Source organism: Spea bombifrons, chromosome 12, assembly GCF_027358695.1.
Source record: "Spea bombifrons isolate aSpeBom1 chromosome 12, aSpeBom1.2.pri, whole genome shotgun sequence".
Classification (NCBI taxonomy): Eukaryota; Metazoa; Chordata; class Amphibia; order Anura; family Pelobatidae; genus Spea; species Spea bombifrons.
The window spans coordinates 20908968-20934218 of NC_071098.1; the positions used below are offsets into that span (position 1 = coordinate 20908968).

At 41.5% G+C, this 25251-nt stretch overlaps 1 protein-coding gene across 3 annotated transcripts in view; it reads left to right on the top strand.

Moving 5' to 3' along the window:
• LIG1 (DNA ligase 1) overlaps positions 1–25251 on the top strand; it is a 193576-nt gene that overhangs the window by 22072 nt on the left and 146253 nt on the right. For all 3 annotated transcript variants that reach the window (XM_053451461.1, XM_053451460.1, XM_053451462.1), the window contains exons 2-3: positions 4621–4682; positions 8950–9033. In XM_053451461.1, the coding sequence (XP_053307436.1) occupies positions 4666–4682; positions 8950–9033 (101 nt within the window). In that variant the 5' untranslated portion in view covers positions 4621–4665. The remainder of the gene's footprint in view (positions 1–4620; positions 4683–8949; positions 9034–25251) is intronic.

Below are 25251 nucleotides of genomic sequence, written 5' to 3' on the forward strand. Positions count from 1 at the left end.
AGTATGGTGTGTGTGTGTGTGTGTGTAAATACTACCACAAACTGACAAACCCTAGTGGTAGATTTAGTGCGTGATGAGTGGTAAAATACCACTAGTTGAAGTATATGGTTTGGGGGTAAATTGGATTAGAATTGTAACTGAAATGCACGTGTCCCAAATGTGGCCTTTAAGCCCCCAAACAACCCAATACACCTATGCATTGGTGGTATCACTTGCTGACAACATGTTCCGTTATGGCTGGAGACTGCTTTTCCCCAATCATGTTTTTATTTTACTGGTGCCTGGGGTTTGTCGAGGCTTGTCATGTGCTGACATGCATACATTTACATACTCTAATGCTCACAAACACCAGTACACTACAGTAACACACAATATTCTGTGCTCGTGGTAACACACTCTAACGCTATATGCTGACATACAGTATGACATAGCAAGAGAGTCTTATACACATGCATATACACACACACTGGCTAACATTATATGTATATAAAATTACACACTGGCTCTACGGTACAGTAGACATACTGACTCTGGCACTATACCAGAGGTCGACAAACATGATTTGGATCTTGGAGCCAGCCAAAAAAGTTAGTCTTTTTTTTTTCTCTCCAATCATGTCTATTTTCCTGGTGCCCAGGGTTTGTAACCATATACTTACAGATAACACCATACAGTAACAGACACCTGTTAACGTGTTATGCGCATACACGCTAACATTCTATGCTGATGTACATGCATGCTAACACCATATATTAATACACTCTACCACTATATGCTAACATACACACTCATGCTTATGCCGTACTGTAATATAAACACCATACATTCTAACACCACACTCTTATACACATGTACACACACATACGCGCTAATGCTATACATATATACAATTAACACTATGGACACACACACACTCTGAATATAGCACTAAAATACAGTGGACATACTGACTCTCGCACTAGACAACCTCTGCTGCCGGCACCTCCGCCAGTGTTTCTCCAGCATGGAAGTGCCTTCAGCGGAGGTTGTCGGCACACATCGTACAGATGTTCACCGGCCGGCCCCGCTAGACACCAGGGAGTCTGGGGGTGCATTGGTAAGTTGGGGGGGGGAGAGTGGCATTTCAGGGGGCTGAGTGGCACTTCTAGGGGACAGCTGGGCATATCTAGGGGCATAAAGCATCAGGGGCACAGAGTGGTATATCAGGGGGCAGAGGGTCATATCTATAGGTGAGGTGCATTATGAATTAAGGGGGGGGCCTTAAAATGGCTGTTGGTTTTCTGTCTGTATATAACCTATGCTGACAAACTGTATAATAGATACCAAAATGTTAAAATACATGTATTCTTGTTCATTAGATAAAATACTGTTTTACCATTCCACTAATCTGTATTTTTTGTTTAACCCCTTAAGGACCGGGCTCATTTTTTCTTTTTGTACCCTGTGGGACCGAGGCTGTTTTAACACTTTTGCGGTGCTTGTGTTGTGTTGCTGTAATTTTCTCCTCACCCATTTACTGTACCCACACATGTTATATATTGGTTTGTTTTTTGAGGACAAGATGGGCTTTCTTCAGATACCATTTTTTTGATCGTATCGTCTTAGTTACTATAAAAAAAATAATAAAACGTGACATTTTGAAAAAAAAGCCTTTTATGACTTTTATTTGAAAAATATTTTACTCGCCTACAAAAGGAAGTAAAAAAACTAGCTAAATAGATTCTGCTATTTGTCCTGAGTTTAGAACTACCCAATGTTTTTTTGCTGTTTTTTGTTAGTTATAGGGCAATAAGTAGAAGTAACGTTTTATGATTTCCAAATCTGGTCATCCTGATCTCTGTACTTCTCCAACATATCTATATCCTTCTGGAGATACAGTCCCTAGTACTGCACACAATAATCAAATTATACCTCTCCCTATATAACCAAGCAATCTGCTTGCATTTTCTGCTACTCTACTGCATTAAAGTCCTCTGAGATACTGTATTTTCTCGATTATAAGACGACCTCCCAAAATTTGAATATTAATTTAGGAAAAAAAGAGAGCCTCTGTCTCTCTGTGGGACCACTTGGCTACCATGTGCGTTAAAATTAATTTGATGGATTGGGTGTCCCATTAAGCCATTTTTATAACATGCTTCTCTTGCGTTGGCAAATTGTATTTTTTTTTTTTTTAACTTGATGGTTATGAGTAAAACAAATGTGTGTAATCAAGTTACATATTTTGTAGATTCCAAACTTTTTAATTAAGATGTAACTGGTTACTCAAATATGTATGTATGTATATATAATATATATTGGTGTTTTTATTACGGCTGCAACTAACTATTATTTTCATAATCGATTAGTTGGCCGATTATTTTTTCGAATAATCGGATAAAAAAAAAAATATGCCCCAGGCTTGCCACTCTGCCTCCCTTATATGCCACTGTGCCCTGATATGCCTCAAACCTTCCTATATGCCACTCTGCCCCCATATATGCTTAAACCTCCCTATATGCCTCTCTGCCCTCCAGATATGCCTTATACCTTCCTATATTTCACTCCACCCCCTTATATGCCACTCTGCCCTCCAGATATGCCTTAAACCTTCCTATATGCCATACTGCCCCTAGATATTCCTGATACCTCCCTATAAGCCACTATGCCCCCTGATATGCCTTACACCCCCTGATATTTCTTATGCCCCCCCACCCATACTCCCTGGTGAACCTCCGCTACTGGCCGGCACTTTCGCTGGAGCTTCTATGACTGAGCACCGGAAAGTGTGACGCTGGTGCTCCGTCGTAGAAGCCCAGCGGAAGTGGAGGGCAGTAGCAGAGGTTGTCTAAGCGCATTGTGCAGACGCCCACCGGCTGCCCGATAGGAGTATCCTCCAGCGCTGAAGGGGGACATGGATCATCCTCCCTGGCAGCTGGTAGGCGTCTGCGCGATGTGCACAGACAACCACCGCTTCTGACCTCTACTTCCGCCGGTGCTTCCATGATGGAGCACCGGAAGGTCATATTTGCTCTGAAAAAAACCTCAACTTATAGTTGATAAAATCGATTCTAACTAATGAACGATTTTCATTATCTGTTAGCGATTTTATCGATGGGTTGATTCAGCCCTAGTGTGTGTGTATGTATGTATGTGTGTAGGGCTGCAACTAACGATTATTTTCATAATCGATTAGCTGGCCGATTATTTTTTCGATTAATCGGATAAAAAAAAAATGTAAATTTTTCATTTATTTAAAATAATTTCACAAACAAATGATGTTAAATAAAAACAGCAGAATAAAAAAACTTTGATAAAATGCATTTCTTGTCTTTATTTCCCAACCAGCCCCCACAATTGATGCACATTTGAGCCCAGGCTTGCCACGCTGCCTCCCCCATATAGCGCTCCACGCTGCCTCCCCCATATAGCGCTCCACGCTGCCTCCCCCATATAGCGCTCCACGCTGCCTCCCCCATATGCCACGCCACGCTGCCTCCCCCATATGCCACGCCACGCTGCCTCCCCCATATGCCACGCCACGCTGCCTCCCCCATATGCCACGCCACGCTGCCTCCCCCATATGCCACGCCACGCTGCCTCCCCCATATGCCACTGTGCCTGATACGCCTTATACCCCCTGATACACCACTCCATCCTCCCCAGACATGCCACGCTGCCCTCCCCACATATGCCACTCCACTCTACCCCCAGATATGCCACTCCACTCTACCCCCAGATATGCCACTGTGGCCCCAGATATGCCTTATACACCCTGATACACCACTCCGTCCTCCCCAGGGCCACACTGCCCTCCCCACATATGCCTTATATACCGTATATGCTTTATACCCCCCAGATATGTCACTCCGTCCTCCCCAGATATGCCTTATACCCCCCCCCCCAGATATCTCATAGTCCCCTCATAGTCACAGACCGGTTCGCATCACACTGACACCATACTTTTACAAAAAAGCACTGGGTTAATCTTCACTGCCCCCAGGATTTAGATTCCCCTTTATCTCTAACTGCACCTTAAGTTAACTTTATTAAATTAACCCTCAGTCCTCATCATTAAATTAACCCTAAACACCCCATTAACCATAACTACCCCTAAATTAACTCTAAATACCCCATCAAAACTACCCTAAATTAACCCTAAACACACCATTAACCACAACTGCCTCAAATTAACCCCAAACACCCCATTAACCACAGCTGCTCCTAAATTAACCCCAAACACCCCATTAACAATAGCTGCACCTAAACACCCCATTAACCATAACTGCCCCTAAATTAACCCTAAACACTCCATTAACCATAACTGCCCCTAAATTAACCCCCACCTCCCCTAACTTTCAATAGCCCAAATATTAATTTTATACTTACAGTTAGATGAGTGTCACAGCCATGTGGTTCTGGAGAAGGGGCGGGGACAGTTGTCACAGTGATTACAGGCAGGGACTGGTAAGTAGCTGCTGCTGTGAGTCACTGAAACGGTTTATATAATGAGGGGTATTTTTCAGAGCGTTTGCTCTGAAAAAACTCATTTTATAATCAATAAAAATCGATTCAACTAATCGATAATGAAATTCGTTGGCAACGAAAGCTCTCTGACAGCTTTTTTTTTTTTCTTGATAGGCACTTGAGGGTTGTGGTCCAGGGCCTTTCTTTTCTTTGCAGAAAATGCAGAGAACAATAAAGTAAGTATTCTATATTTGACATCATTTTTAAAAATGTTTTTACGCTTAATTTGTTGACAGCTGCTCTATTTATAATACAACTGTATTTGGATTGTGATTGGATGTTGAATTCAGCTCTTCCAAAAAAGAAATCCAAGCTACAGACATACCCTAGGACTGGAGTTTTTTTTTAAATTTAGATTTTTTACCATATGCTAAACTACTGTTTTCCTTTTCCTTATGTTATGTACCCACACAAATTACACATCGTTCTGTAGGGCCTTTTAGAATACATGAAACCTAATAATTAGTGATAACAGAAAAACAACAATACTAAAATAGAAAATCTAAAGTTTGACAATTTTGTTTGGAATTTCTTTTACACTGTACACAATGACCCAATTTATGTTAAGCCGCATCCCCTGGTTAGAGTAATACCCCAAATACATATTTATGTATAAAAGGGCTATATCGATGTCGAGGCATTCAGCAGCACCCCATGTGGCCCCTCACACAGACATCAACAATTGCCTCCTATGCTTAAAAAGCATAAAAGCAAGGCATTTAGGAACACCGAAAACCCACCCCAGAACGCGCTGTGACCGCTGCACCACTGTGAGAGATTTTGCCTCTCGCAAGATGGCGGCGTCCTTTATGAAAATAGTTAGTTGCCGCCCTTAGAACTTGATTAGTTTTTTTTTGGTTAATCTGATAAAAATTGAAATAATAATAATGAGCAAACTGGGTGTTAAAAACAAACATCAAAAAAAAAAACTTTGATAAAAATGGATTTCTTGTTTTTATTTCCCAGTATTTTGCCCCTCAGTAATGCACGTCTGAGCCCAGGATTGCCACTCCGCCCCCCTTAATTGCCCCTGTGCTCCAGACTCTCTGCGTCTAGTGGGGGGCAGCCAGTGGGAATCTTCGCTGGAGCTTCTATGACTGACCACCGGAAGGTCATGTGACGCCGGTGTTCCATGATAGAAGCCCCGACAGAAATGTCGGGTAGTGGCGGAGGTTGTCTGCGTGCATCGCAGTTGTTTACCGGCTGCCAGAGAGGAGGATCCGCCGCAGACCAGCAGGGGACCTGGATACTCCTCTCTTGCAGGCGGTGAACGTTGCATGATGCACGCAGACAACCTCTGCTGTCGAGGCTTCTATGGTGGAGCACCGGAAGGTCATGTTATGCTGGAAGTGGAGGGCAGTAGTGGAAGATGTCTGCGTGCATCGCACAGACGTTCACTGGCTGCCAGAAAGGAAGATCCGGGTCCCCTTCAGCGAAGTGGGGGATCTGGATCTTAGTCTAGTAGTCAGACCTCTATTTGAGGCCGGATTATAACACGAGGGGTACTTTTCATAGCATTTGCTCTGAAAAAACCCTCATCTTATATTTGATAAAATTGATTCAATTAATCTATAATGAAAATCATTGGAAACGATTTTCATTATTGATTAGTTGTTGTAGTCCTAAACAAGTTTCCAAGAGGGTCTCTCCAGACCCTCATGAGAACTGGTTGAATACAGGTACTGCATTCATCCATGCAAGTCAATGGAACCCAACTTTCTCATCACAATGGGATTAGTAAAATTATTTATTACTACGAGAACACAACTGCTTGCAATTTACAGGACTTAAAGAATCTACTGCTTTCATCTTGGTGCCAGATACCATAGCACACCTTCAGATGTCTAGCAACGTCCATGCCTCGATAGGTCAGACCTGTTTTGGTGGCAACACCTTCTGCCCTTATCCCCAATAACGGGAATGTTATTGGTGACTTGTAGATTTGCTTAAGCTCCCTTTCTAGGGAGTGCATTTTTCTAAAAATCTTTTATGATGTTACTCTGGAAACTAACTGGAGATGGCTGGATTCCTGATTATAGAGAAAAGTTGAAGTGGAGTTTCTGCTGGGTAAACGAGTGAAAGTCTAAGCTTTTGGGAGGAAAATGAGCAAGATAGGTTAGAAATAGTTACATGAAATCCCAAAATTATACACAAACAAATATGAAAAGGAAAAAAGTTCTGAATTCCAGTCTGCATACCTTTCTTAACCCCTTTACTATCATATGGACTTACCAGTACGTCCAAGGGTAAGCACAGCAGCACACTCAGCATAAAAATAGGGCTGAAACAACGAATCAATTTTTGCAGCACTCGGCTCACTTTACCTCCTCCGCAATTGTTTCTCCGCTTCTGCTACGCGCTTTGCAGTCTCCGCCTTCAATGGGCTACCTGACCTCGCTGAGCGCCGGATGTGACACGCTTGAATTAGGAAAAGGGTGTTGGTGGGAGACGGGGTGCAGGGCTGAGCGGCGGTGTGGGAGGGCAGGGGCAAAGTGTAAAACTTTTTTTGGTATTAAAACTTAGTTTGAGAAATAATGTGTTTTGGGTTCTTGTACCTTTTTAAAATTTAGCTTTAATTATTATGTCAGTAAAATAAGAAGGCGGATAGAGAAATTCCATTGTGATAGAGATAAGTGTTAATGACACATCTTAATGTAAATTATACGTTTTTATTTTAAATAAACGAAACATTAGCATATTATTTTTATCCGATTAATCAAAAAAATAATCGGCCAACTAATCGATCATGAAAATAATTTTTAGTTGCAGCCCTACATAAAAATATAGCGGGAGTAGAGCTTTCTGATAAGCGTCTACAGCTGTTCCTGGATATTGCACAAGACCACAACATGATGCGAAAAGATTGCTGGCTGCCCTGTTCAAAACATTTGTAGTGTACAAAAAGTTCAGAGCTGGAACGAACTACCGGTGAAAAATCCTGAGAAACATGCCACTCCAAATGTGCTTTCTTACTGCCAGGAGTTTTCCTTACACAACCCCCCTCCCCACTGGTGCCAAACAAAAAGCCTAAAAAACCCAAATAAAACTAAATGCCGAGTCTGCTATGAAAAAGTTAGTAAGGACTTCACGTAACGATACACTTTATGTCCCTCTGCCAGGACTCTGCATCAATGCTCAGGGTTGTCTGTTTAACAGAAATATATACATTTATAGGGGTATTTTGAATTGTGGGTCCTAAACAGTACAAAATTACATAGGGCCACTAAAGCAAAATGTGAATATCTCGCATTTGGGAGCGCTAACGGGCATGATCCAACTTGTGCCCTGTAAAGACCAGGAGACCAAAACAAACCTATGTGGGGAATTTCCATACCCTGGAGATGCAGCTGAACAAGTTTGAGTGGATTTCCATGCCATAATGCATAACCTGTTCAAAACACCCCAAGCAACACAGAAGTTGTTGCTATGGCTAACCTTGGCAGTGGTTGATGACCAAACATCTGCGTGACAAGTCTCCATTAACATACCCTGGGCTGTGTGCTTTATAAACGTATTTATACTGTTGGGGTGTTTTGGGGTTTCTAAATTGAGTTGCAAACCCAGCATACTAAAAGTAAAAAAAATGCAACAGTTTTGGAACCTTACTGTACATCTTATAATATGTGCCCTATAACTACTGGGAAGGCTCTCTCCTTGAAAAAAACAATGTACCGTATTGGCTCAACTAAAGGCAAATAAAGAAAAAAAAATACACGTTAGTGGAATGGTAAAACAGTATTTTCCCTAATACACAAGAATACATGCAGGGGAGGAGTGCTCCTCCACCAGAGCTGCGTTGGCTCTGCGGCTAGCTGAAGCTTAGTTAAACAGTGTGACTATTGTCCTAAAAAGGACAACCCCAAGCATCAGACAGCACTCATGTTGAGGTGAAAACAGGACTCGGTTTATTTGGAAACGCACCAGTATTTAAACGGTACGAGGGGGTAATTTACATACAATAGACACAGCAAACCATACACAGGTCTCAATCAGGTCCTCCTTTGCACGCCGCTCAGTATTTGCACCCAGCCAACCTCGGCTTAGTAGGGGGTCGCTATTATAGTCTGGGGGGGTGGTAAACACGGGTGGTTCCTTGACTTCTGTTTGAAACATGATGGATATCAGATCCTGGTGCAAACACTGGCCATGGAACTCTCTGTCCTGTAAGTCCTGACCCGATGGAGAATAACACCACACGTAAACCCTTTCCCAAAACGCAGGTGCCGCAAATCTGTGTCTGAGCTCCACAGTCTTCAGAGTCTCTGGTACTTGAGGAAACATGCCGCTCTGTACCAGAGGTTAGAAGTAGTCCCAATGGACCCCCTGTACACACCTTCCCAAAAACAGAACAGTCTCCAAAGCCAGAGTCCATAGTCTGTAGGCCCTCAAACCTCTCTAGGGGCTCATGACAGATTTCTTTAACTTGAAATATTACTCTTTCAGGTCATTCTTCCAGCCCAAAGCTGGATTAGAACAGAAAGAAGTAAAGGAAGATGTTCGGAAACGGTCATTAGAGGTTGCAGAAAGGTAGGTTTAGCATTTGTTCTTCAAATACTTTTTTAACCTAATGTTCAAATTTATCAAAATATTTACCCATACAATCTGTATGAAACATTGTTTCTTTTCTTCCTTTTACTTTCTATTTCTTATGATGGAATTTTCTTGGTGAGTTTGCAGTGTCAACTCACTCAGTTAGTTAAATTCCAGTTTCAACACTTTCCTATATGTGCCTACTCTGCTATATTATTGTAAGCTTGTTTGAGCAGGGCCCTACTTACCTTACCTCCTTACCATTGTTTTACCCACTGTGCAGACCTGTGGATATGATGGCAATATATAAAGCAATAAATAATTGTGTACTGTGACTCACTGGCTGTGTGGGCAATATATGTGCATTTACACACATCCATTGGAGAAATTTGCTTAGGGGGAATTTAAATATTTACCAGTTTTAGGGCCAGGGCTGTTGTACACTTACAGGACTAGATCCCTTTGTATTTTTTTTCATGTCTTTTTCTTCAACATTATTTAGTTGGCGTTCCAGGTGGCACCTAGGAAATACGGCTGTAGCTATTAGGTAGGGCAGGAACAAATAATTTAACCTCTTTACTTTATTAGTGTTCTTGCCCAACTCAGGTATGGTCATGCTTATGGCTCTACCATTGTTTTAGTTGCTTTATTTCTTAGGACACGTTGGAGGTTTTACATTAGTTTTAGTTCTTTCAGGAAAGAGTTGTTTGCCTTTCACCTGAATTCCTTCACAAATTTGTTTCAGATTTTCATCTCTCTCAGTATCTAGTACTACTTGTATTTTGAAAATATCTTAGAATCAAAGAAGTTCAGCTTCACTCATTGTTGCTTAAGAGATGGTTTGAGACCTACCTGGCTTGCACTAAGAATTTGAGACAATCTGCATAATTGACAGTGTTTTCAAGTTTCAGGAAAGTCATGAAAGTTTCCAAATCCTCTTATCATTCGATATATTACAGAGGCCTACATAGATCCTGGGAAGAACCATCCTACCAGGTTGACTGCTCACTCTATCATGGCTATTTCTTCTTTTGTAGGCAGAAGCAGCAGGCATAGAACCAGCTCTCGTGTAAAGCAGCCACTTGGAGAGCAGTCTTCATACTTTTACCAGGCACTTCAGACTGGATGTGGCCAACCTGAAGGACACTGTTTTGGAGGCTTGTTCTCCAAGCTGTTGTCTAATTGCTCCTCCCTCCCTTGGATCTTGCTGTTTCTCCTTAGTGCCACCGGGAATGGCAAGGAAACATAGAATTCTTACCTGGGAGTTCCCCACTGACACAACATCCCCACCCCCAGTAAAAATAATTTGCATTTGATATGAGTTGGTCTTGTCATTACAATGAGGAATTAATGCTAAGGTTTTAATTTACCTGTTCATGCTCTACCTGATGGGCAGTGCCTTCTCTACTTAGTGCCACTGGGGAAAAGGAATTCCCAGGTATAGATTCTATGTTTCTCAATTATTGAACAAATTATATATTTTTTAGCACAAGTAGGGTTTCTTTTGAAACCAAATGGGTGATATGTTGTTTTGTAGGAGTAAAAGGTCAAAAGTGGAGAACATTGTGGAAAGTTTTTCAGTTGTATACTGTAATTTATGCATAGCTGGTACTAATGAGTGTCCTGATTTGGAACCCACTCTATATGCAAAGATTTTCATATTTCAGCCGTTTTAGGCCATATATTTAAAAAGGCGCTTGCAATGGCAGTGAAAGGGTTCAACGCCAAACAGACTTCCGGTACGTTTGTCACATTCCCTGGCAGAAAACCACTGCTGACCCAAACCGGTCGCCATCAAGTTATTTTTTGGGGTTTTAAAATCCCTGGAAGGCTTCGGAAACCACCTATATACCCAATTATGCCAAAAAAAAATGCTAAAGGATTTGCTGCAGTAATAGTCACCCTCGTAATGTGGTATAAGGGACTATCTCTAGGCTGAGTTCAATTAACGAAACAGAACGGATTAATATTTATCTGGGTGAAAGGCCACAGTGATTTTTTTTTTTTTATTAGAGCATGCACATTTAAGTTTTCAAATATGGAATTTGCAAGAATTGCTTTCCTGGACCTATATTCCATTTGGGACAATTTAGCAGCCTGCCAATTCAAATGACCCACCATAAAGCTATGTCTATGAACCATAGCCAACTTAGGGTGACGCTAATAAAGGTAGCGATTTCATCAACAATATCTGCCAAAAATTTTAGGAACTTAATTTTTGTACAATGTTGCTCACACTGCGCCAGAAATCCAGTTCATATTCATCAACATCCTCTCAGCTGATGCATAGGTTTGATTTGCCAGATGTTGCATCTAGGACTGCAACAACTAATCAATGGTAACGATTTTCGTTATCGATTAGTTGAATCAATTTTTATCTATTATATAATCAGGGTTTTTTCAGAGCAAATGCTCAAAAAATACCCCTCGTTTTATAATCCGTTTCATCAAGTGTGACTCACAGCAGTTACTACTTACCAGTCCCTCCCTCCAGTCACTCTGACGATTGGCCCTGCCCATTTCCTTATAGCATCCACACTGCTCAGCAATTCATCTAACTGAGTATAAAATTAATATTTGGGTTGCTGACAGTTAGGGGAGGTGGGAGTTAATTTAGGAGCAGTTATGGTTAATGGGTGTTTAGGGTTAATTTAGGGGCAGTTATGGTTGACTGCATCATTAGGGTTGATGAGGGGTCTTTAGGGTTAATTTAGGGGAAGTTATGGTCTATGGGGTCTTCGAGGTTAATTTAGGGGCAGTTGTGGTTGATGGGGTCTTCGGGGTTAATTTAATGCTGAGGACTGAGGGTTAATTTAATAAAGTTAACTTAAAGGTGCAGTTAGAGGTAAAGGAGGGCAAACTAAGGGTAATCTAAATCCTTGGGGCAGTGAAGATTAATCCTGTATTTATAAAGTATTGTTTCAGTGTGCTGTGAACAAGTCTGTGAATCTATGAGGGCACTATGGGATATCTGAGGGGTATAGGGCATATAGGGTATATAAGGCTTATGTGGGGAGGGCAGAGTGGCATATCTGGGGGTATGTGGCATATCTGGTAGTACGAGGCGTATAGGGTATATAAGGCATATATGGGGGGGCAGTGTGGGAAGCCTGGGCTCAAATGTGCATTACTGGGGGGGGGCAGGTTGGGAAATAGAAACAAGAAATGCATTTTTATCAGTTTTTTTTATTCTGCTGTTTGTTTTAACATCCTGTTAAATTATTTTAAAGAAATGAAAAATTTACATTACTTTTTTTTATCTGATCAAAAAAATAATCTGCCAAAGAATCGATTATGAAAATAATAGTTAGTTGCAGCCCTACTTGCATCCTGTAGTAATGAACTGCATTCTGCCACATCTCTCCAAATCTTTACAGTGCATCTGTTACCCCAAATTCAACTCCCACTGTTAATTTGTGGAAGTAATTTTGGGAAAATTATATTCCTCTAATTCTCTACTTTATGGAGTAAAAATGTGATCACGGACTCAAATATTTCATTGGGGTATTTGAGTTGACATTTAATCCCTTCAGGTTTTTATACCCTAGGAAGGCAGCATGATGACATAAGTACGCATGCTCCGGGAGGCTTGGGGGGGGGGGTGCGATTAAGGAGGATGTGGTGTAGAGAGGCGAGACACGGCAATGTATCATTAACTTTAAGATTATTAAAATATCCAAACAATCGGAGCTGAAAGTAGAATCGCTGGTAATGAAATTAAGTTATATTGAGGATCTCTCCTGAAGAAAGAAATACACAACCAGGGAGACTCACAGAAATCGTGGATCGATCTCATCGACTGCCAAAGCCGAAGGATATTTCTGAAAATTATCCAAGCGATGTACTGTACAGTGGGGCAAAAAAGTATTTAGTCAGCCACCAATTGTGCAAGTTCTCCCACTTACAAAGATGAGAGAGGCCTGTAATTTTCACCATGAGAGACAGAATGAGACAACAAAGTCCATAAATCACATTGTCTGATTTTTAAAGAATTTATTTTTTTATGGTGGAAAATAAGTATTTGGTCAATAACAAAAGTTCATATTAATATTGAAACAACTAATCGATAAAATCGATTATGAAAATCGTTGGCAACGAATTTCATAATCGATTTTTATCGATTTATAAAAAATCGATAAAAATCAGAGCAAATGCTCTGAAAAACTCCTCTCCTTATAATAATCCGATCTCAAACAGAGATCGGATTATAACACCGGAATCCAGATCCCCCGCAACGCTGCAGGAGACCTGAATTCCCTTCACTGTCGGCCGGTCTCTCGCTTCCGTCTCTCTCCCCCCTCCCATACACCCCTCTGACTCCCCCCCATATGTCACTCTGCCTCTCTCCCGGCTCCGTTACTGACAAGGACTTTCACTGCAGCTTCATAGAAGCCACAGTGTAAGTGAAGTGCAGTACCGGAGGCTGTCTGTGCGATGCAGACACTCGCAGGGTGACAGAGAATCATCCTCTCTGTCAGCTGGTGGGGGTCTGCATCGCACAGACAGCCTCCGTTACTGTCAGTAACGGAGCCGGGTAGAGAGGCAGAGCGGTGTATGGGAGGGGGGAGGAGTAAGAAGGCTTTTTTTCTCGTAGTTTTTATTAAATATGAATTAATATTTACTAATAACGTTGTATTAAAACCTAGTTTGAGAAACACCGTGTTTGGGTTCTTGTAGCTTTTATTATTATGTCAGTAAAATAAGAAGGTGAATAGAGAGGCCATTGCAATAAAGAGATGAAAGTGTAAATTGTATGTTTTTTATTACATTATTTAAAATTTTAAAAAATTGCATTTTTTTATCCGATTAATCGAAAAAATAATCGGCCAACTAATCGATTATTAAAATAATCGTTAGTTGCAGCCCTACTTTGTTATATACCCTTTGTTGGCAATGACAGAGGTCAAACGTTTTCTGTAAGTCTTCACAAGGTTTTCACACACTGTTGCTGGTATTTTGGACCATTCCTCCATACAGATCTCCTCTAGAGCAGTGATGTTTTAGGGCTGTCGCTGGGCAACACGGACTTTCAACTCCCTCCAAAGGTTTTCCTATGGGGTTGAGATCTGGGACTGGCTAGGCCACTCCAGGACCTTGAAATGCTTCTTACGAAGCCACTCCTTCGTTGCCCAGGCGGTGTGTTTGGGATCATTGTGATGCTGAAAGACCCTGCCAGGTTTCATCTTCAGTGCCTTTGCTGATGGAAGGGGGTTTTCACTCAAAATCTCACAATACATGGCCCCATTCATTCCTTCCTTTACACAAATCAGTCATCCTGGTCCCTTTGCAGAAAAACAGCCCCAAAGCATGATGTTTCCACCCCCATGCTTCACCGTAGGTATGGTGTTCTTTGGATGCAACTCAGCATTCTTTCTCTTCCAAACACGACGGGTTGAGTTCCTACCAAAAAGTTCTACCTTGGTTGCATCTGACCATATGACATTCGCCCAATCCTCTTCTGGATCATCCAAATGCTCTCTAGCAAACTTCAGACGGGCCCGGACATGTACTGGCTTAAGCAGAGGGACACATCTGGCACTGCATAATTTGAGTCCCTGGCGGCGTAGTGTGTTACTGATGGTAGCCTTTGTTACTTTGGTCCCAGCTCTCTTCAGGTCATTCACTAGGTCCCCCCGTGTGGTTCTGGGATTTTTGCTCACCGTTCTTGTGATCATTATGACACCACGGGGTGAGATCTTGTGTGGAGCCCCAGATCGAGGGAGATTATCAGTGGTCCTGTATGTCATCCATTTTCGAATAATTGCTCCCACAGTTGATTTCTTCGCACCAAGCTGCTTGCCTATTGCAGATTCAGTCTTCCCAGCCTGGTGCAGGTCTACAAATGTGTTTCTGGTGTCCTTCGACAGCTCTTTGGTCTTGGCCATAGTGGGGTTTGGAGTGTGACTGTTTGAGGTTGTGGACAGGTGTCTTTTATACTGATAACAAGTTCAAACAGGTGCCATTAATACAGGTAACGAGTGGAGGACAGAGGAGACTCTTAACCCCTTAATGACAATTGCCGGTTCTGGCACGGCACGGGAAAAACAAGTAGTTTACAACAAATGACGTGCCAGAAACGGCACGTCTTCAAACGGGTGCAGAAAGAGATCTACGTTCGCTTTCGGCACGCAAACACTTACCTTTGGATGGACTGTGACCGCTCCGGAGATTGGTCACAGCCGCAGCTGCCGGTGATCTTCGCCATCAGCAAGATGGCGGGGGCCCGGGAAAAAAAATTATAAAGATGAAAAAAGTTCGCTAGACGGTCTCCAGACCCTCTAGAGAACTCTGGCTTCACTTGCAGGTTAAATACAGGTACTGCATTCAACCATGCAAGTCAATGGAGCCCAGCTTTCTAATCACAGTGTGATTAGTAAAAATAAAATAAAATTAATAATAATTAGAAAAAAATAGTAAAAAAAACAGTAAAATGTAAAAATTTCCCACTGATGTCACCATCAGGGGAACCTTCAAGTTGAAAAAAAATTTTAAAACATTTTTTTTAAAAAGGCAAAAAAAATAAAATATATATATCAAAAATATATTTTTGTGAGCAAGTTCTAAAATTAGCACATTAGCTTAAAACAATTCTCGCATGGAAAGAGTTAAAATAATGGCATATTAACCCCTTGACTGCTAAGCCATTTCCCACTCTGGTGCTAAGCTGGTTTTCGGCATTTTGGTGCATCTCACGTTTGAACGCGTTTAGAAGTAAATTTCTTGGGAATAAACTATACAAACCATATATTGTTTTTTTCAGCACACCCAGCAGATTTCAAATATACCATTTTTATATGTGTATGTCTCATTAGGTTTGCAAAATAAAGCCAAAAATGGGAAAAAAGTGTAATTTTTCACTTCCGGCTCAATAAAAACTAGTTCGTAATGTTATTTTTCTAAACTCTAATATCAAAAGCTGTGTTGCTAAATATTTGTAGTAGGTAACTGGTCTAAAATAAACAGAAATTGAGAACAGTAGACTGTGTTTTTCTAATATTTTATTGCTAAAAGTTAAATTTATTAGACTATCACAAAAGACATCTTTAAATTTAATGCATGGCTGCCGTCAATTAAACAGCTCTAACTGTCCGGGATGTTAAAATATGCCAACAAAACTATATATTTTTAGAAACTACACCCCCAGCTGCAGCAAGTGAGGTCTTAGTTGTATTTGTATCACAAATCTGACGTGCACAACAAATAAGTGAATATCACACTTCTAAAAATAAAAAAAATTAAATTAAAAGCGACAAGTTCATTTATGTCTTGCGCACTCCAGTCTTGTGCTACGAATACATGCAGACCCTCATTTGATGCGCCAAGGGGTGTAGTTTCTGAAAATATATACTTTATGTACCATAATTTAACTTTCCCGCTGTCTAGAACTGTCTAAATGCAGGCATCACCCCTAAATGTTTTAAGACAATTTTTTAACAAGATTCTCCAATCTGCCATATCTGAAGTTAAAGTGGTCTAGACATCTGGGAAGTTAAATTAGGTTACATAAAGTACATATGTTAAGAAACTACACCCCTTGGAGCTTCAAATGAGGGGCTACATGTATTTCTAGGACAAAAGTTGAGTGCACAAATAATGATGGAATATGTCGCTTTGGCTAGAAAATATGTTTTTTCTAACCATAACGACATGTTCATTTGTGTCTTGCGCACTCCAGGTTTGTACTAGAAACACATACAGCCCCTCGTTTGATGTGCCAAGGGGTGTAGTTTTTGCAAATATGTACTTTTTGTGCCATAATTTAACTTCTTACGTGAGCAGTAATGCCACGTCAAGGCTTCAACCTTAATTACTGACCATTCACACGCCTTTCATATCTCCATTCACTCGCAGAAGCACACACCATTCTTTCCATACATTCACTCACAGAAGCACACACCATTCTTTCCCCTTACAATCCCAAAGAAATGATTGTAAAGGGAGAAAAGAAAATCACTTTTACAGCAAAAATAAGTTTTGCAGTAAAAATGCAAGGCACTCCAGCGATGAGATGGTTACTCACGTACCGCACAGGCTAAATGGCTGATTTTAATAATATTTGCAGTTCATCAGGATTTCAAAAATTGCCTTCCTCTACCATTGGCTAAATTTAACCCCATGATCAAAAGCGATCATGGGGTTAAAATTTAGTATCGGCCAGTTTTAAAAAGGGAATGTGACTTTTTCATAGCTATATGATCACTGTGATAACATTGGCTACCACAGTGATCATTTAGCTAGAATACTTAAACTTTTTTTTTTTTTAAAGTTAAACTACTTTGTTTAAATAATTTAATTTGGGGGTCTCTAGGCAATTTTGATCTTTATTTATCTGCCTTTAGAGACCCTCAAATTATTTTTTTAACTTTTTTTGTACATTTTTATTTTTTTAACTTAATATATTTTATTCTTTTTTCACACGCGATTACCTTTCCAACGGTATATGTTGGGGGTCTGTAGCTGCTTAGATGCCTGAGATACAGGCATCTAAGCAGCATGCCCCCCATACCTCTTTAACTGACAATTGTCAGTTTTCAATAAAGTTGCGCGGTGACGTCATCGCGTCATTACGCGTGACGTCACCGGCCGGATCGGGTGGTCCCAGTGATGCCCTTCAAAATGAGGGGCAGATCGCCGGGGTAGGTGGTGATGGGGGTCCACAGACCTCCATCAAGGTAAGATAGTGCTAGCGACGGCATGGTGCCGTCGTTAGCACCTGACTGGGACTGCTAGCGACGGCACCATGCCGTCGTTAGCAGTCAAGGGGTTAAATGCCCATGGGGTGTCTACTTTTAAAAAATTTATGATTTGATGGGGTAAATTGAATTGGCCGGGTTCAACAATGTCCCAAATAACACGGGGGAAAGGATGGCCACACATCTAATTTCCAATTAGAAAAATGCACACGTACCAAATGTGGCCTTTTAGTTCCCCCAAAAATGACATGCATGTGGGGTATCACTGTACTCAGGAGATGTTGCTGAACACATATTGGGGTGTCCTGTGACAGCGGCATATACCAGGAGCTGTAAATTCATACATAACATAGGTGTGTGGGGGAAAAATACACACAAAAGAATACTACTGCAAACTTTGAAAAAATTCTGGTGGTAAAATGTGTGCATGCAAAGAGTTAAAATACCCTGGTGTGTCTAGTTTTCAAAAATATATGGTTTTGTTGGGCACACTGAAATGACCCGGCTCAAAGATGTACCAAATAGGGCACGGGCAGTGGATCCCCAAATGCCAAAGTTCAACATTGAAAAATGCGCATGTCCCAAATGTGGCCCTTTTGCCCCCAGCCAGGCAAAATCATTCATGTGAGTTATCGCTGTACTCAGGAGATGTTGCTAAACACATATTGGGGTGTTTTGTGATAGTGACATATACGAGAACCTTTTTATTCATACCTGAAGTAAAATGTGTGTGACAAAACAAATGCAAAAAAATGACTACCACAAAGTTTGACAAAGACTGGTGGTAGATATGGTGCATGGAAAGAGTTAAAATACTAGCATTTGAAATACCCTGGGGTGTCTAGTTTTCAAAAATATATGACTTTATTGGGCATACTGAAATGGCCCGGCTCAAAGATGTACCAAATAGGGCATGGGCAGTTGATCGGCAAACGCCAAAGTTCAACATTGAAAATGCGCATGACCCAAATGTGGCCCTTTTGCCCCCAAACAGCCAGGCAAAATCATTCATGTGAGGTATCGCTGTACTCATGACATGTTGCTAAACACATATTGGGGTGTTTTATGATAGTGACATATACCAGAACCTGTTTATTCATACCTGAAGTAAAATGTGTGTGAAAAAACAAATGCAAAAAAAATTACTACCATAAAGTTTGACAAAGGCTGATGGTAGAATTAGTGCTTGGAAAGGGTTAAAATACTAGCATTTGGTATACCCTGGGCTGTCAAGTTTTCAAAAATATGACTTGATGGGGTAAATTGCATTGGCTTCAAAGATACCCGAAATGGCACATGGGGGGAAGAATTACCAGATTTGGAAAAAATGGCTTTGAAATAGCAAAACGCTACCTGTACTTTAAATATATATAGATATATTTTACCGCTTTCAATGCTGATGTTCCATTGGAGCACAGCATTGACTGATATTTAGTCCACACAAGCTTGTGGGGACAAATGTTAACCCCTGCAATGCCACAAATGTGTCTCATGGAGCGATTGGGCAGCAGGGGAGGGTTGGGGCTGGCCTCCACACTCATGTGGAGACCGAAGAACCCTCTCCCCTGTCCCTGAAGCTGCCTCTGGCAGCTGGGAGGCAATTGCTGGTCTATAGACCAGCCATTGCAGGGGGAGGCTCTCTGATGACTGCTGTAGGCTTCCATGCCTACAGGAATCATCAAATGGCTTGTGGGGGCTCGTTTTTGCTGGTGCTGGTCTGCCTGGGCTTCCAGGCAGACCACCCGCTTCAGGGCCCCTTACAAAACGGGAATTAACCCTGATCGCGGCATTGAAGGGGTTAAGGCTGCACTGACGTTCTCATGGAGCGATCAGGCAGCATGGGGGTGTTGTATCAACACTAAACCCCCTTCCCTGAAGCTGCCTGTGGCAGCTGAAAACATAATTGCAGGTTTTCCTGCAACCGTGTTTTCAGCCTACAGGATCACTCCGTGGGATCTCGGGGGCGGGCTCTGAGTGGCTGTGCTGTCTGCCCAGCCTCCTGGGCAGACAGCAGCAGCGCCCCCCGCGATCACAGGCTGAACAACACCTAGGCGCCAGGACAAAATTCTGAGTCGCTATGGCGAGCTGGCGTCTGGGATGTGTCGAGCCCTGTGTTACAGGTCTGTGAGAGCCAGATATCTTGCTTGTTTGTAGGTGACAAAATACTTATTTTACCGAGGAATTTACCAATTAATTCATTAGAAATCCTACAATGCGGTTTCCTGTATTCTTTCCCCCCATTCTGTCTCTCATAGTTAAAGTGTACCTATGGTGAAAATTACAGGCCTCATCTTTTTAAGTGGGAGAACTTGCACAATTGGTGGCTGACTAAATACTTTTTTGCCCCACTGTAATTGTCTATTTTCATTCATTCCGTGACAAAGAACTGGTAATGAAATCTTTCAAGGAAAATAAATTAAACTTTAATTAAAAATATTCTCTAAGAATCGAAGAAAATAAGAAAAAAAACTGGGATTTAATAAGTGTTAGATATTTCCGGTTTAGATCTAATAGAATATACCGTATTTGCTCGGGTATAAGACGAGGTTTTTTTCCGAATAAATGCTCTGAAAAATACCCCTCGTCTTATATTCAAGGTAGTCTTATCAGATCTCAAACAGAGGTCTGACTACAAGACTAAGATCCAGATCCCCCGCAGCTCTGTAGGAGACCTGGATCCTCTTCTCCGGCAGCCAGTTTGCATGATGTGTGCAGACAATCAGCTGCCAGAGAGGAGGATCCCCTGCTGAGCTTACTCTGATAGTCAGACCTATTTGAGGTCCTATTTATAGGATGACCTCGAATATAGGATGCGGGGTATATTTCATAACCACTATAGGACTTTTCACACACCACTGGAATGATTATTCAGTGGCAACAGAACAGATCTAACAAAGATTCATAGTTGGGTTGTTGTTTTTTTTGTGGTTGAATTTCGTTAGTAAAGCTTAATATGGCAACTATGACTATGGGCTGGGTACATGGTTTCTTTTGGCTGTAGGGAGAGTAGACCGTTCCTTACTAATCTTCCTTAAATTGGTGTCGATAAATGCCCAGGGCTTAAATACACTGCAAGAAAGAGGGACATCTATATCGTCCTCTGGTTTACAATACGATTGATATAGATTTTATCTAGGAGTCTTATTGGAGTACACAACCAAAGAAACTAGTAAATTTCCGTAAAGCAAAAGTGGTATTACAATGGTAACAGAGTAGATAAACAACTCTTGAGTGTGGCGTGCACCTAACCTCTATAAGTGGAACTAATTTCCGCTGGCGCCGCTAGAGGGCGTGAAGAAGCTGAGAATGACGCCTCGTTGATGGACCGGATCTGCCTTTTGTCTGCAGTGGTTGCGACTGCTGCGAGGTGGCGGGATGTGTCCCCCTTCTTTGCAGCGGCTGTGGTTTAGAGGCTGCTGTATAGTAGAAGCGGGGGGTCTCCCCCTTCTATGCAGGTAGGTAACAGTATGGAGAGCATTTGGAGCTGAAAAAGGGTATTTTTATTTTATTGGGAATTAAAAATTAACATTGTATTAAAGACCATTATTTATCCTTACTTGCAAAAGATAAAACAAAAATCATTGCAAAGGCTTGGCAATATCCTGGTTAGGCAGGATAAATGCTATAAACTACCAACCTGAACCTTTGATACAAGGCAGGATGGCAGATGACTCTACCATCTGAATGTCGCAGCTGGGATCGAGACTTATCAGACCAGGCAATGTTCTTCCAGTCTTCCATTGTCCAATTTTGGTGAGGCTGTGTGAATTGTAGCCTCAGTTTCTTGTTCTTAGCTGACAAGAGTGGCACCTGGAGTGGTCTTATGCTACTGTAGCCCATCTGCTTCAAGGTTTGATATGTTGTGCATGCAGAGATGATATTCTGCATACCTTGGTTGTAATGAGTGGTTATTTGAATTTGTTGCCTTTCTGTCATCTCAAACCCGTCTGCCAATTCTTCTCTGACATCTTCAAGGCATTTGTGTCTACACAACTGCCGCTCACTGGATATTTTCTCTTTTTCAGAATATTCTCTGTAAACCCTAGAGATGGTTGTGTGTGTGAAAATCCCAGTAGATCAGATTTCTGATATACTCAGACCAGTCCGTCTGGCACCAACAACCATGCCACGTTCAAAGTCACTCGTCGCCTATCTTCTCCATTCTGATGCTCGGTTTGAACTTCAGCAATTTTTCTTGACCGTGTCTACGTACCTAAATGCATTGAGTTGTTGCCATGTGATTGGCTGATAAGCTATTTGTGTTAACAAGCAATTGAACAGGTTTCCAGCACCTTGTAGAAAGTATGCCACGAAGGATGAAGGCAGTTCTGAAGGCAAAAGGGGGTCCAACCCGGTACTAGCAAGGTGTACTGAATAAAGTGGCCAATGAGTGTATAGTTTTATAATGAATTATAAATTAAATGTGAATAAAATGATAGAACCGTCCAGGACAAGGTCATTGAATGTCTAAAAATGAAATTTCATTCAAATGGACAAAAAGTGAGGTAGGCATATGGATCACGGGCAAGCTTAATAAAATAATGGAGTAGTTTCATATAGTAAAACAGACAAAAACATCCATAAAAGAATAGAGATGTAAGAAGATTGCCTGGTGGGAGGCGAGCCAACGTCATTAAGGCCTGTATTGTGTCAAAGTGGTTCTAATTGTTTTGTTTAGTTTCTCTGTATATTCGCAAGATGTTGGCTAGATATGGTGCAATACAGCTTTGTAAGTTTTTTTAATATCAAGAGGGAGGAAAAAAAGACTGAGGATTTTGGATAAAAAGAAAACGTACCATGGAGCATTAAGATACCCTATTTATCAATATTATGAGGCAAGCATGATAGCCCATATACATATGTGTCATGTAACAAGGGAGGAACAAAAAGCTTGTTATAAAATCGAATCAGTGGCATCCAATTTTAAAGACTTACCCTGTGTTTGGAGCTATAGTGATTTGTGCATCCCAACAAAAATTGCAAATAAAAATTTAAATTTAGGTGAAATAATTTGAGTCTCGCAAAAATAGTAAGAAAAACTTAGGGTTGCAAAATGAAATCAAGAACAAAGCTCTAGAGCAAAACAAGGAGAATATTTATTTGAAGGTGTGGTTATATAGCATTTAGTAAGAGCTGCACCTTTGGTCCCATTAAAACTGTGTACATTTATTTTTGTCTTTTAACATCATAGAAATAAACGTCCTTATTGGTGATAGATAAAAGCATATACTAAAATAGAAAATAGAACAATGACCCAATTTCTGTTGCGACATCTCTTGAAAAGTCATACCTCACATACATATTTTTCAGTTCCAGAGGGCCGCAACAATTCTTAATTACCCCATAATACCGTTTTTTTTAATACTATTGGCTTAAGGGGTTTGGTGGCTTAAGGGCTTTTTATTTTGTTCCCCGTGCAGTATGGAGCGATGCCTTTGGGGGATCTCTCATGCATTTTGTATGCCAGCGTTGTCATAAATGGCCTGAGCCCCTGCAACAAAATGAGGACGTGCCTGTTCATCCTAATGAAACTGAAAAGGTTAATAGCATAGCACCTTCTGCATTGTTTGTAACGCTGCATTGTTTGTAACGCAACGCTGCAGGGGACGTGGATTCCCCTCACTGTCAGCCAGTGGGTGTCTGTGCGATGCGCACAAACAACTTCCGTCTCTCCCCTCCACTTCCGCTGGGGCTTCTACGATGCAGCGCCAGCATCACATGATGTAGAAGCCCCAGCGGAAGTGAAGGGGAGTAACGGAGGCGTTCTGTGCACATCGTGCAGACCCCCACTGGCTGACAGAGAATAGAGGTCTCCTGCAGAGGATCATCCTCTCTGTCAGCTGGTGGGGGTCTGTGCGATGCGCACAGGCAGCCTCCGTTACTCCCCTTCACTTTCGCTGGGGCTTCTATGAAGCTGCAGTGAAAGTGCCTGTCCGCAACGGAGGTTCACAAAACACCAGGGAGTTGGGAGAGAGGCCGAGTGGTGTATGAGGGGGGAGGAGGCGGCAGAGTGGTGTATGGGAGTATAATGAATTTCAGGGTGGTGCAGGGCATTTATGGGGGCGGAGTGGCATATCGGGGTGCACAGTGGCATATAGGGAGGTATAAGGCATAAATGGGGGTGAGTGGCATATTGGAAGTTATAAGGCATATCAGGGGGCATATAGGGGGTATAGGGCATATCGATATTAGGCATATCAGGGGGCATAAGACATATCTGGGGTAAAAGGTATATCAGGGGGCTCAGTTGCATATCTCTGGCATATAAGGAGTATAAGGCATATCAGTGGGCACAGTGGCATATAGGGGGTATAAGGCATATCGATATTAGGCATATCAAGGGGGCATGAGACATATCTGGGGGTAAAAGGTATATCAGGGGCTCAGTTGCATATCACTGGAATATAAGGAGTATAGGGCTGCAACTAACGATTATTTTAATAATCGATTAGTTGGCCGATTATTTTTTCGATTAATCGGATAAAAAAAAAATATTTAATAATTTAATGAAATGCCCTGCACCCACCCACACTTTGCCCCATCAGTTTCCCACCCGGCAATCATATATATATTCTCTCTCTCTCTCTCTCTCTCTCTCTCTCTCTCTCTCTCTCTCTCTCTCTCTCTCTCTCTCTCTCTCTCTCTCTCTCTCTCTCTCTCTCTCTCTCTCTCTCTCTCTCTCTCTCTCTCTCTCTCTCTCTCTCTCTCTCTCTCTCTCTCTCTCTCTCTCTCTCTCTCTCTCTCTCTCTCTCTCTCTCTCTCTCTCTCTCTCTCTCTCTCTCTCTCTCTCTCTCTCTCTCTCTCTCTCTCTCTCTCTCTCTCTCTCTCTCTCTCTCTCTCTCTCTCGTTCCACTTACAACGTTCAACCGCTAAACTTTATTCAAATCTTCATCGTTCACGCGCGTCACATCCGTCATTACGTAACTTCAAGCAGACGGACACTACAGAGCTCTGCAGCAGAAACGGGGGAACGCTGGCGGAGGTAAGTGAAAGGAGCCGTTGTTTCAGGTCTAAAGGAGTATAAGGCATATCGGGGGCACAGTGGCATATTAGGGAGCACAGTGGAATCTCTGGCATATAGGAGGTATAAGGCATATTTGAAAATATGAACAAGGCTTTTTTCTCAGTTTTTATTAAATATGAAAAATAGTTAACATGAATTAATATTTACTAATAACTGTATTAAAAACTTATTTGAGAAACACTGTGTTTGGGTTCTTGTAGCTTTTATTATTATGACAGTAAAATAAGAAGGTGAATAGAGAAATACCTTTGTGATAAAGAGATGAAAGTGTAAATTGTACGTTTTTTTTATTACATTATTTTAAATTTAAAAAAAATTGCATTTTTGTTATCCGATTAATTGAAAAAATAATCGGCCAACTAATCGATTATTAACCCCTGGGCTGCTAAGCCATTTCCCACCCTGGTGCTAAGCTGGTTTTCGGCATTTTGGTGCATCTCACGTTTAAACGCGTTTAGAAGTAAATTTCTTGGGAATAAACTATACAAACCATATATT